At 46.0% G+C, this 12,046-nt stretch overlaps 1 protein-coding gene across 1 annotated transcript; it reads right to left on the reverse strand.

Annotated features, from left to right (window-relative positions):
• Positions 1-589: 589 nt before the first annotated feature.
• On the reverse strand, positions 590-12,046 carry tecpr1b (tectonin beta-propeller repeat containing 1b). Its single transcript, XM_070922518.1, has 24 exons — positions 11,822-12,046; positions 11,550-11,732; positions 11,291-11,413; positions 11,069-11,191; positions 8,432-8,606; positions 7,951-8,051; positions 7,765-7,866; positions 6,618-6,745; positions 5,914-6,527; positions 5,556-5,677; positions 5,288-5,443; positions 5,004-5,153; positions 4,683-4,840; positions 4,282-4,409; positions 3,778-3,868; positions 3,591-3,687; positions 3,417-3,496; positions 3,277-3,333; positions 3,019-3,193; positions 2,697-2,832; positions 2,413-2,505; positions 2,221-2,327; positions 1,919-2,038; positions 590-1,699 (listed from the first exon to the last, which is right to left on the reverse strand). Exons 1-24 carry the CDS (start codon positions 12,044-12,046, stop codon positions 1,562-1,564), a joined length of 3,582 nt encoding a protein of 1,193 aa, XP_070778619.1. The 3' UTR covers positions 590-1,561.

Raw genomic sequence — 12,046 nt, forward strand, 5'->3', positions numbered from 1 at the left:
CAACACTGTGCGTACCAAGACTGCACGCACAAACAGCCAGTAAACAGTGCCCGAAGTTTAGATTTTCACTGGCACAAACCTTATTTAAGTTGTGGTACATATGTCAATAAAAGGGGGCAGTTCCAAAACTAATGAGAATACTACAGCAGCACGAAGATAAGTAATCATCAAAAAAAAACAGCTGTTTAATAGATACCATGTCTTCAAATATTGCAACTATTGTGTAAAGTGCTCTAAACGTGAGGTGTACTTACTTGGCTCGGAGCTTTCATCTAAATCCCACTGCCTTCTTCAGTGAATGGAACTTGCTCAGGTCTAACAAATGGTTGTATGTTACAATATGTGTCCCTGAGGTCAAGAATAGGCCAGTGGCGTCCAGTAGACGAGTGGTTAAGATGCATACTATATAACTGCGACGTCCCTGGTTTGATTCTGGCAGGAGACCTTTGTTTCATGTCACAAGCCCCCCTCCCTCCTTCTTGCCTGTATCTCTGTCACTTTCATCCTCACAGTCCATTTATTCAAATAAAAACACGTCAAAGTTTTTATTTATTTATAAAGACTGAAATGATGTCAGAACATAAAGGAATATTTTTAGACTTTTATTTCACATTTCAATGCCCTTGTAAGAAGAATGTCGAGTCAGACCTCCTGTGCAGTTTCAACAGTCACGGTCATCATGGTCCTAGCAGTTATGCGGATGGATATAATACTAACAGGAAAAACTCTCCTTATTGCAGGCGGATAGAGAGGTATTATCTGGTAATACAGACTGACTTTTCCATCTTTTTCTCTGCAGTCACGTGTAACTAAAGAGCATTGTATTTTCCTGAAGTGTGAAGATCTAAAATGTTGCAAGTCCTTTTTAAACAGCCTTCAGTATTTGGAAGGCTTGTCGTAGCAATATGGGCGAAAAACACTCCATTGCAAACATACAATAGGCCAAAATATATGGAGAAACAAAATTCAACAAACGCATTATAATAAATAAATAAATAATTGAAATAACATGCAAATGTATGTCAGGCAAAAAACAAACCAAAACAAAACAACATTCTAGAAACCAAGATAATTTAGGCTACAGTGGGATTGTGTTTGAAATTTGGTACCCAAAGCCTTAGCCCTTTATCAAAGTCCCACCATCTTGGGTTTTCACGGGATATTGTTGATAAGAATGTACATAAGAAAGCTATTGCTAGATCCCAAAACACCCAGTAGCCAAAGCCCTGTAAGAGCAAACACATGCACTCACTTTTACAGTTTTTATCCCACAAGACATCAAGATCCGTTCTACCTAAATGCTCTTGTGCTCTCTTTTCTGTTTCGTCATCACAGCATCCTGACATGATCTCTGCTTGGGAAACTAGCCAGGGAGTAACATTCATCCATCCATCGAAGAGTCAAATCCAACCAAAATATACAGTATAAACTCAGTGGTATGATTGTGCGTTCCCTTTACACGAAGGGATAAGGGCCTGCGGGAATGGTCTGACGAGATGAATGTGGATCCAGGCACAAACAGGGCTGGGGCAGCGGAGGAGGAGGAGGAGTTGAGAGGGTGCTACACACCCACCGCGTTCCCGTTTACTGTCGGAGGCCGCGGGGGGAGCGGGCTGCGTGGGGCTCCAACAGGAGGAGGATGGGGGGCGCGGGGAGCCTCTGCTGAGTTCCCCCTCACACTGATGTGCTCCCACCCTCCCTGGAAGACAAACGCATATAAATGATCGTCAATACTTGAAAATGAATGTTAAAAATACTTCTGCAAGCATGCGCGGCTTTCGTATTGTCAATAAATCCCATTGAGACCAAAACTTTAGGTCTTTTTTTGTGGATATAAGGTGTTTTTTGTTTTCTATTTCCTTTATATTATCATTGAAATGTGAATTAGACGGCGTATAATTAATGATCGTGGACTCACCCCTATACCGTAGTCCCAGGACTGGCCCTTGGGTTGCATGGGTCCCACCCCCAGCCTGTGGCAGACAGCTCCAGGAGTCTCAGCAGGGAAACCAGGAACTCCATCTGCTATGATCCACACCTGGAAAGAACAACAGCACTGAGCCAAACACTGGCCAATCACTATTATCAGACACAGTTCACATCCTCGCTGTCCTGAAGCTTTCTGAGGTGATAAAATATGAATGGCTTTGTTGAATACAGGGTTCACAAACTAACCTCAACTTGATTTCCTGGCCTGACTTCCTGTCTAATAATACTGACCTGGTCCAGCGGTCCCACAGAAACCGTGGTGACGTTGTTGGAGATGAGCTCCCAGGCAGAGCCCTGAGGGTAGCTGGGGGTGAGGCCCTGTCTGTACCACAAGTTACCTACATGAAGACAGACAGTCATCTCCAGTGTTGAAGCCTTTGGTTCTAATAAAGTCAAAACAATTTGGTGTTTACTGCTACTCACTGTTTTCATCCACAGCAAAGACAGAGGTCCGGCCAACAGACAGCTGTCTGAGGGTCTGCCGGGGGGGAGATGGGATGTGGTACCAGCATTCTCCTGTAGGGGGACAAGAGCGCTGGAAGTTTGGCTCTGTTTGGTCTATTACTGCCTGGTGCATGGACTCAAACTATGAAAACTTCACTGGCTTTTTAATGCTGCATACAGGATGCATTAAAGATTTCTATCTGAACATTTAGACTTGTTGTCTTGCAGATGTGAAACATTATAACATCACGTCTTTTTCTGACCTGCAGGGTTTTGTGGGGAAACGGATCCTCTGTAGAACACAGCTCCGTCCCTGGCGATGGCCCACACCTGGTTGGCTCCGCCGATGGAGATGGACTTAAAGGGCTGGTCTGTGCCCACATGTAGCCAGGAGCTGCCCTGAGAGATCAGACACACTGGAGTTAGACACTTTGAAGGAATTACAATAAAGTTATTGTTCTTATGATGCAGGAATATTAATATCATATAGATCTAGAAATATTTCCTGCTACATCCACTGTAAATCTCTCTGGGATGACAGCTAAAAGTAACTGTAAATGTTTTCTGTCAGAATTTGTTTCTCACGGCGGGGTTTTGGGGGCTGACTCCCAGACGACACAGGACATCTCCCTTGTCACTGAGGGCCCAGACGGGGACCTGCTCCATGCTGCTCTGAGCCAGGCATGGCATCAGAGAGATGTCGCTCAGAGGGATCGGCGGGACCTGCTGCCATGGACCTCTCAATGAGATCTTGCACTTCCTGTATGCAGAATATGTGATTATGTTAGTGCTGAAGAAAACTGTGAGTTACAAACCAAAGAGATGCGTGAGAGTGTGTTTCACCTAGCCCATCTTCTGCGCCTAACGAAGTCTTTCATGGTTTTGTGGCCATGAAACATCCTGTAGGAGAGGGATAAGTCAGAGAAATGGCACACCTCTCTTTTTTTTTGAGACAACATCCTGAGACAGTAACAGTAACGTACGCGGGGAAGTCTGCAGCGTACTGCCAGCCTTCTTTGTCTGTCCCTCCGGGGACGTTGTAGTCCACAGCCCACTCTGACACCTGAAACACAGTTTGATGATGGAGAATCAGCTGGTAATACAACAGGAAATGAAATGTTTGTGCAGGAGGAATTTTTTGATTCAATTCCACTAACCCAGGACCACTGAGGGGAGGGCGGGTGTGTGCTGCCCTTGGTACACTCCTTCAGGCCGCTCTCATCACTCCACATAGGGCGGTCTGTAGGAAGTCCTCTGGAGCCAAAAAAAACAAAACGTTTATGTTTTAGGAGAAGTTTATTGAAGTTTATTAAAAGAGTTTATTAAAAGATGAAATGTTCCTACTTGTCTGTATATCCTGTCATAGGGTTCCATCTTTGATTCTCATACACATGAACGCTCCTGACATCAGTCTGCTGGAGCATCTGAACTGCATCTGCAACAAAAACATGGACAACAATTAAATGCTAGCAAATGGTAGCAAATGGTTCTACGTTTGTGTGTCTCTACAGCTGCAACAGGTGGTAGTCTGGAGCCCTGCTTAAGCACAAGAAACTACAAGCTGTTAGCAAGAAGACTGATTCTCTCTTATGTGTTTGTAAGCGAATTATTGACATTAAAGGGTTAGTTGCACGTCTTCCAAGAGAATCTGAGCTTGAGAAGTTGCACCAGCAAATATCTTCCATGTTTACTCAATAAATAACAAAGAAATGTAGTAATTTAAAAGGACCCATCAAAGGTTTGTGCGTATCAATATAAAGGACATTAGCCTAGATGTGTAGAGGATATCTGAATTCTTTTTCAATTTGAGGGAAACATATGAGGAGATGTCTACAGGGGCATCTTTACCCGGGGTGGGCTGTTGCCCATAGCGCCCACTGTAGACCCAGGCGGTGCCGTCCCACCCGATGCCCCACACCAGGCCCAGACTGTTAGACTCTACACAGCGCAGGTGACCCGGGACCTGCCGCCAGAACCTGCGGCACCATACAGCGGAAGCACCCAGCGTTAGCGTCTTGTTAGTACACAGAGACAAAGTGCTGCCACACACAGTATGAAAGAGATTAGCAGCATAATTAAAACCCACTTTCACCAGGCAGAGCAGTATGTTAGCATGTAAGCGACACGTTAACTGACATGTGACAGAATTAAGAATATGCAGATACAAAAAAAGCTGAAGGGGAAACCAGGTGAAGAGAAAGAGAGAAAACAAATAAAGCAGACAGTCGACTACTTGGTGTCCGTCTCACATGAGGTCACAGGCCAGTGTGTGTGCAGCTGTCTCCAGGGAGAAGGATGGCTCATGGACCATGATGTCTCCCTTTGAGGTTGTGGACCACAGGGCCTGTCTGGACGGGAGACCTGTGATCCCTCGACACTCACAGCAACAGTCAGACAACAGGCACAACTAAACAAACGCAGAAACAACAGGGGACGATCAGCAATGGGCTTCAGCTAGCAAATGTAAATACTACGAAAGTAAAAGTAAAAATTCTAGCTTCATTTTCACATCAGTGTTTGCTGCATGCTCTGTTTGCTTAGAAATAATATTTATTTTCTGTTTTTGTTACCCAGTCATTCATGTCCTTCTCAGTTTGTGCTGCCAGTACCAGGGGCCACCTCTGTTTGGTCCTTTGGGTTGTGTACACAGCAAAGGCATAGTGGCAGTCCCTGAGCACCGGAACCAGCGCCGTCACTTCATTTATAAACACGTGAAGGTACTGAGAGAACGAGAACGAAGAGAGTGAAATAAAGACAACTCTCACTTGTCTAGTTAATAACATACATGAGGTGATCTTACTTATGTCACCCTCTATGAGAATTTACCTGACCGTAACTTAACAGCAAAACCAACCTTTTTCTCATCATACTGTGTGTAGTAGACAAAGAAAATGCTGTCCTTCCTGCCGTCAGACTTGGTGGACTGCTCGAGAGCAACACCCACATCCACCCAGCGCTGAGGCTTCCAGTCTCTCCACCAGCGCAACGCACCTTTACGCACCCACACCGACTGGCGAGGGAGGATGTGACCACATGTAGACACAGAAAGTATGACAAGAGAGGAGGATATAATCAGTCTGAGACAGAAAGGAGGAGTTAAAGAGAAGCAAAACCAGTCTTACGTTGCTTCTCTCCACCGGTTTCTTGCTGATTTCCTCTCTGTGCTGCTGCTGCTGCTGCTGCTGCTGTTCGCTCCAGGCTGCTGACTGAACTGGAGTCAGTGACAGGGAGCTGGTGAGAGGACCTGACAGAGAGACGTACAGTCAGACGTACAAGTCAGACGTTTAGACAGACAGACAGACAACCATAGAGATGACACGTACAGTATATCTCTATATGTGTAAAAACACACCACACAGACACACAGTGTGCACAAAGAACACAGATATAAACTGACAATCAACTACATGTGACCATATTTGTGACATTGTTTATTGAATTGTTAATCTTAAAATCACCACTTGCTGGTTGTCTATATACCTGTGGGACTCAGCCAGCTGATCTGTGAACTCGCGTCCACATCGCAGCCTCCACCAGAGATCCAGGTCCACACTGGCCCGTCCCCTTCTCCAACACCCTGAGAGGTCTCCAGAGTCCCCAGGGCGTAGGTGGCAGCAGCACTGCCATCGCCCAATGAGGACCCTGCTGCCTGCGCGCTCCGAGCCGCTTCAGCCCCCTCTAGATCCACGTTCATCCAGGGGATATCATGTCCTGCAGCCTCAGGGGTCGGGAGTATCGGGGCTGGGGACAGCTCCACGTTCTCCTCCTGCGGTACCTCTGTGATGGACGGTTGCGGTGTGGAGGTTTTGTCGCGGTCTGAGACCAGGCTGTTGATGAAGCTGTCGCTGGCGGGGATGAATGGTTTGGGGGCGTCCTGTTGGGAGCCTAAGGGAGCATCCTCTGTTTTCGGCGGAGGTGTAGGTGTGTCGGCTCCCCCTAAAGGGACTACAGAGGGGGCTGCTGCCTGCAGGACTGGGGTGTCATTAGTGCTGTCTTGCGGGTCAGTGGGACCTAACTCTGAGTCCGAGTCAGTGCAGCTCAGAACTGAGCCTTGTGAGGCCTCAGTCAGGTGGCCACTGAACTTACACTCATCCCTAATAAACAGAGAGCAGGAAAAATATAATATAATATAAACAAGTCGGTTTCAGTATAAGACTCAACTCAACTCGATTATTCATACAGACCTGGGGGGAATAACCCCTTTACTATTGCCCCATTGGGCAGAAACAGGGATCCAGCCGCTCCCACTTGGTTCAGACGGCGTTACACCCATTCTGAAATACAGGCCCCGGTCCTCGCCTACCGCCCACACCTGCCAGAAAAAGAGAGAGGAAAACAATGTAGAACAACAAAGGTGAAACACAATCATCACAGGCACATAGCCACAAACCTGCTGCAACATGTTTATATACTGAGCCCTGAAATAAATTCACTCAAGAGGAAATTCAGCAACAACATACAAAAAACGATCAGGATAAATGTGACAGAATCCTAATAAATGTCAAATAAAATAAAACATTTTCACTCTTCAGTTGTATCAGAGGCACTAGTAGGACACAGGCGACTGTTACTTTATAAGGCCATATACTGTAACACTGGCGCCTGCCACCTCACACAAGCCATATCCATAAATGCAGCCCTGAAATATGAAATATGGGATACGATGACGACGGCTTGGCCAGCTTCTAATTAGGGAGTCTCCCATATGTCAGGCCAGTGGGGATATAGTCTGGGGATATATAAGGCTGGGACATTGGCTGGAACGGCGGGCTGTACTCGTGTTACAGGGCAGCAGGGGGGGGCAGGACTACAGGCTACAACGTAGAAGGGCTGGGGGGGGGGGCAGGGGTGAGAGACATAAGGGGAGGAGGTGTGAGATGTGGGTTTGCACTGCTAGCAAAGTCCTCAGCAGTGAGATACAGAACGAAGACTGTCTGCCCCCGACCCCAGCCCTGACCTGGCTTGTCCTGAAACCAGATCCAAAGCTGAGGGTAAAGTGAATCGTTCAGAGGGGAAGCAGCTAGAGAGCAGAGGCTGGCCGGGGTGGAGACAGGCTACAAGGTTTAAAGGACTCAAAAAGGCTGACATGCTAACGTTAAACTATATTCTTAATAATAAATTATAATATCTTGACATGTTTCATAAAACTTTAATCCAATCAGAATGTACTTTTCTCCCTCGACAAAGGAAATAATAAGAAGAACTGAAGGCTCCCTTCAGCTGTTCTAGCTACATTGTTGAGCTTACATTGTATGCATTTGTTATATAAGCACTATAAAATTACGCAATACAATGTGATAAGGCGCAGGCTCTCATCAAAAAGGTTTGAACCTGGTCATTGAGTCCTACGTCCACCATCATCATCTCCCCTCCGATGCTGATCCAGCCAGAGCCACAGGGGTTGTGGGAGTTCACGCCACGCCTGAACCACACCTTGAAACACAAACACATTCAGATGTGTTACCACCACAATCAACTATTCACAGTTTTGCACGTGTGAGAGGAGAATTGATTCACCTTATAGTCTTTAGTGACCACCCAGACCACACTAGCCCCAACCGCCACATGAAGCGCTTCAACTTCCTTTACCGGTGATTCCACCTCCACCCACGATGTGCCTGAAAGAAGAAGAACATGCTGTGTGTTTACTGACACAGCACAAAGTCAAGATTGCTGCTGATAACCTTCGTAGGGCAGTCTGGCTCTGGCTACTATTCTTGGGTCCCCACATGGCGACACTACTGGTGGCCTTTTTTGTGAGACTTTCTTTGAAGATTACAGTGAATTTCCACCTTTCCTAAAAGGGTTCTGGATTTCTCTTAGTATAAATAAAAAGGTACCTCATGATGCTGTGACAAAGGAAACTGATCTTGTAGTGTTCAAATTAACAATTTACGACTCTTAACCATAAAGCAATTGTGAGGATTGTTAAAGAAAAGAAAAAGGGCAAATATGAGAGATAATGGTAAATTATTTTGGGGAGTAATTGAATGCTGACCAGTCGGGCTGTCCAGGCTGAGGCCAGTACGAACCAGCAGGTTCCCATCCCAGAGTAAAGCCCACAGCAGGTCTCCGGGGCCCGCCGATAACTGAGCCACCTCCTTGGGCACTTCTACCTCCTCCCAGCAGGAGCCCTCTGGGACCCGAGGGTGGATGCCCTCCCTGAACCACACCTGCAGGGTAAAGATGAAGTCATAAGACTGGACTGGGTGGGACATGGTATACCATGCTCCTCGGCTTAAGATTATACATCCATAATATTCAGTTTATTGTCTTTACTCCCTATGTGCTCATTTCCTTTGGCCTTATTCTCATTTTATCTGCATTGTCTGGTTTTATTTCCTTTTGTAAAGCACATTGTTAAGAAAAGTGCTATAAAAATAAAGGTTATAATTATTATTATTATAAAACAATATATTATGTATACATAGATGATTAATGCAGCATCAAATCATATTATTAAAATTAGTATAATTCTAGGTGTCTTCTAAAGAACGTACATTTGGGCATTAAGTCAAACAGGATTCAATTGGCTCAAGGGGACCTTAAAGTTTGACTCTGTGACTGATATGAAGTCATGCTGCCCTCTTGTGGCCAAAAATATAAAGTGACCTGCACTCACAGCAGCATGGCAGCCTGTTGCTACAGTATCTGACTGTGATCAACATTTGCAGCATTTGATCTCATAAAAATTAAAGTCTTTGTGTCAAACACAGTGTTTGATTAAGACATATTAGGCTGTTTAACAGCACTGTGTAAAGGTTGTCGAGGGGGGAAATACACACTACTGCGAACAAGAGCATACAGTGCATCCGGAAAGTATTCACAGCGCTTCACTTTTTCCACATTTTGTTATGTTGCAGCCTTATACCAAAATGGATTAAATTCATTTTTTTCCTCAAAATTCTACACACAACACCCCATAATGACAATGTGAAAAAAGTTTATTTGAGATTTTTGCAAATTTATTAAAAATAAAAAACCTGAGAAATCACATGTACATAAGTATTCACAGCCTTTGCTCAATACTTTGTTGATGCACCTTTGGCAGCAATTACAGCCTCAAGTCTTTTTGAATATGATGCCACAAGCTTGGCACACCTATCTTTGGGCAGTTTCACCCATTCCTCTTTGCAGCACCTCTCAAGCTCCATCAGGTTGGATGGGAAGCGTCGGTGCACAGCCATTTTCAGATCTCTCCAGAGATGTTCAATCGGATTCAAGTCTGGGCTCTGGCTGGGCCACTCAAGGACATTCACAGAGTTGTCCTGAAGCCACTCCTTTGATATCTTGGCTGTGTGCTTAGGGTCGTTGTCCTGCTGAAAGATAAACCGTCGCCCCAGTCTGAGGTCAAGAGCGCTCTGGAGCAGGTTTTCATCCAGGATGTCTCTGTACTTTGCTGCATTCATCTTTCCCTCTATCCTGACTAGTCTCCCAGTTCCTGCCGCTGAAAAACATCCCCACAGCATGATGCTGCCACCACCATGCTTCACTGTAGGGATGGTATTGGCCTGGTGATGAGCGGTGCCTGGTTTCCTCCAAACGTGACGCCTGGCATTCACACCAAAGAGTTCAATCTTTGTCTCATCAGACCAGAGAATTTTGTTTCTCATGGTCTGAGAGTCCTTCAGGTGCCTTTTGGCAAACTCCAGGCGGGCTGCTATGTGCCTTTTACTAAGGAGTGGCTTCCGTCTGGCCACTCTACCATACAGGCCTGATTGGTGGATTGCTGCAGAGATGGTTGTCCTTCTGGAAGGTTCTCCTCTCTCCACAGAGGAACTCTGGAGCTCTGACAGAGTGACCATCGGGTTCTTGGTCACCTCCCTGACTAAGGCCCTTCTCCCCCGATTACTCAGTTTAGATGGCCGGCCAGCTCTAGGAAGAGTCCTGGTGGTTCCGAACTTCTTCCACTTACGGATGATGGAGGCCACTGTGCTCATTGGGACCTTCAAAGCAGCAGAAATTTTTCTGTAACCTCCTCAGATTTGTGCCTCGAGACAATCCTGTCTCGGAGGTCTACAGACAATTCCTTTGACTTCATGCTTGGTTTGTGCTCTGACATGCACTGTCAACTGTGGGACCTTATATAGACAGGTGTGTGCCTTTCCAAATCATGTCCAATCAACTGAATTTACCACAGGTGGACTCCAATTAAGCTGCAGAAACATCTCAAGGATGATCAGTGGAAACAGGATGCACCTGAGCTCAATTTTGAGCTTCATGGCAAAGGCTGTGAATACTTATGTACATGTGATTTTAGTTTTTTATTTTTAATAAATTTGCAAAAATTTCAAAAAAACTTTTTTCACATTGTCATTATGGGGTGTTGTGTGTAGAATTTTGAGGAAAAAAATTTATTTAATCCATTTTGGAATAAGGGTGTAACATAACAAAATGTGGAAAAAGTGAAGCGCCGTGAATACTTTCCGGATGCACTGTATATATTCAGTGTTGTATCAATCAAGAAACTTTCACAGTGATAACTTTCTTTGATTTATGTATTTGGTTTTCAATAAATACCAAGGCTGCATATAATCCTTCACCTTAAGTTGAAAAAAGAAAATGGGGAGAAAGCCAGGTGTCCTTCAGATGCTGTAAAACCTTGGTCACATGACCGATAGTCTAGTAGACTGACCTGCCCTTGTTGGGACACGCCCCAGAGGTAGGGATACCGTCCAGACTGGTCACTCATCTCCCAACCACCACAGCTAATGTCACACAGCGGCAGCGGGGGCTTCCTGGGATTGTCCAGCGGGATCTGCAGAAAGACAGTGACTTTGACTTGAATCTTCAGTCTGAGCTGTTCAACTTTTCTACTAGTATTTGACAATGAAACTCAACCAGAGAGTGTCCAAACCTTCGCCCAGGAGCCTTGTGCTATGTATCTTCTGTAGCGGATCCACCGCCTGCGACGAACACAAGAGTTCCACTTCTTGTCGGGGGAGAAGTTGGCTGGGAAGTCGACTGCATACTCCCAACCCTGAAGAGAGACACAAACAGAGCTTCACTAGAGTAAACAAGATGAGACATTTCTCGGTAATGAAAATGAGAAAGATAGCAGGCAAGAAATAAATAAAAAGGACTGTGTGTGTGTGTGTTCATGTGTCGTGTCTTACCCCAGTCTGGCTGGGTTCTCCTCCACAGCTCTGATCCACATACCAGTCTCCCTCCCACTCCCAGCTGCGGGAGGGCAGCTCAAAGCTGCTGAGCGGCTGAGGATTCATCCCGGTCACGTCGCTCCACGGCCAGCGGTCGGTGGGCAGCAGTGTGTCAGTGAAGTTGTCCACTGGGTTCCACCTCTGAAAACACACACAGAGCAACAGCACTTTAACATTAACGACATACAGCATCTACATTGTAAATGTAACAACATAAATCTTGGGCCGACCTGGTTTTCATAGGTCTCCTCCCGGTAGCGGATGGAGGTCTCACTGGGCATCATGTTGAGGTAAACGCGGTGGTCGCAGCCGATGCCCCAGCAGCGCCCCTTCCCCGCAGTGACGCGCTTCAGCTCGAGCAGCATGTCGTCTGCACGCTCCCAGCGCTGGCCAGCTGTGGACAGGCTGTACACCCTGCCATACACATCCACGGCCCACAGCAGCGTGATGGGCAT

Source organism: Enoplosus armatus, chromosome 17, assembly GCF_043641665.1.
Source record: "Enoplosus armatus isolate fEnoArm2 chromosome 17, fEnoArm2.hap1, whole genome shotgun sequence".
Classification (NCBI taxonomy): domain Eukaryota; kingdom Metazoa; phylum Chordata; class Actinopteri; order Centrarchiformes; family Enoplosidae; genus Enoplosus; species Enoplosus armatus.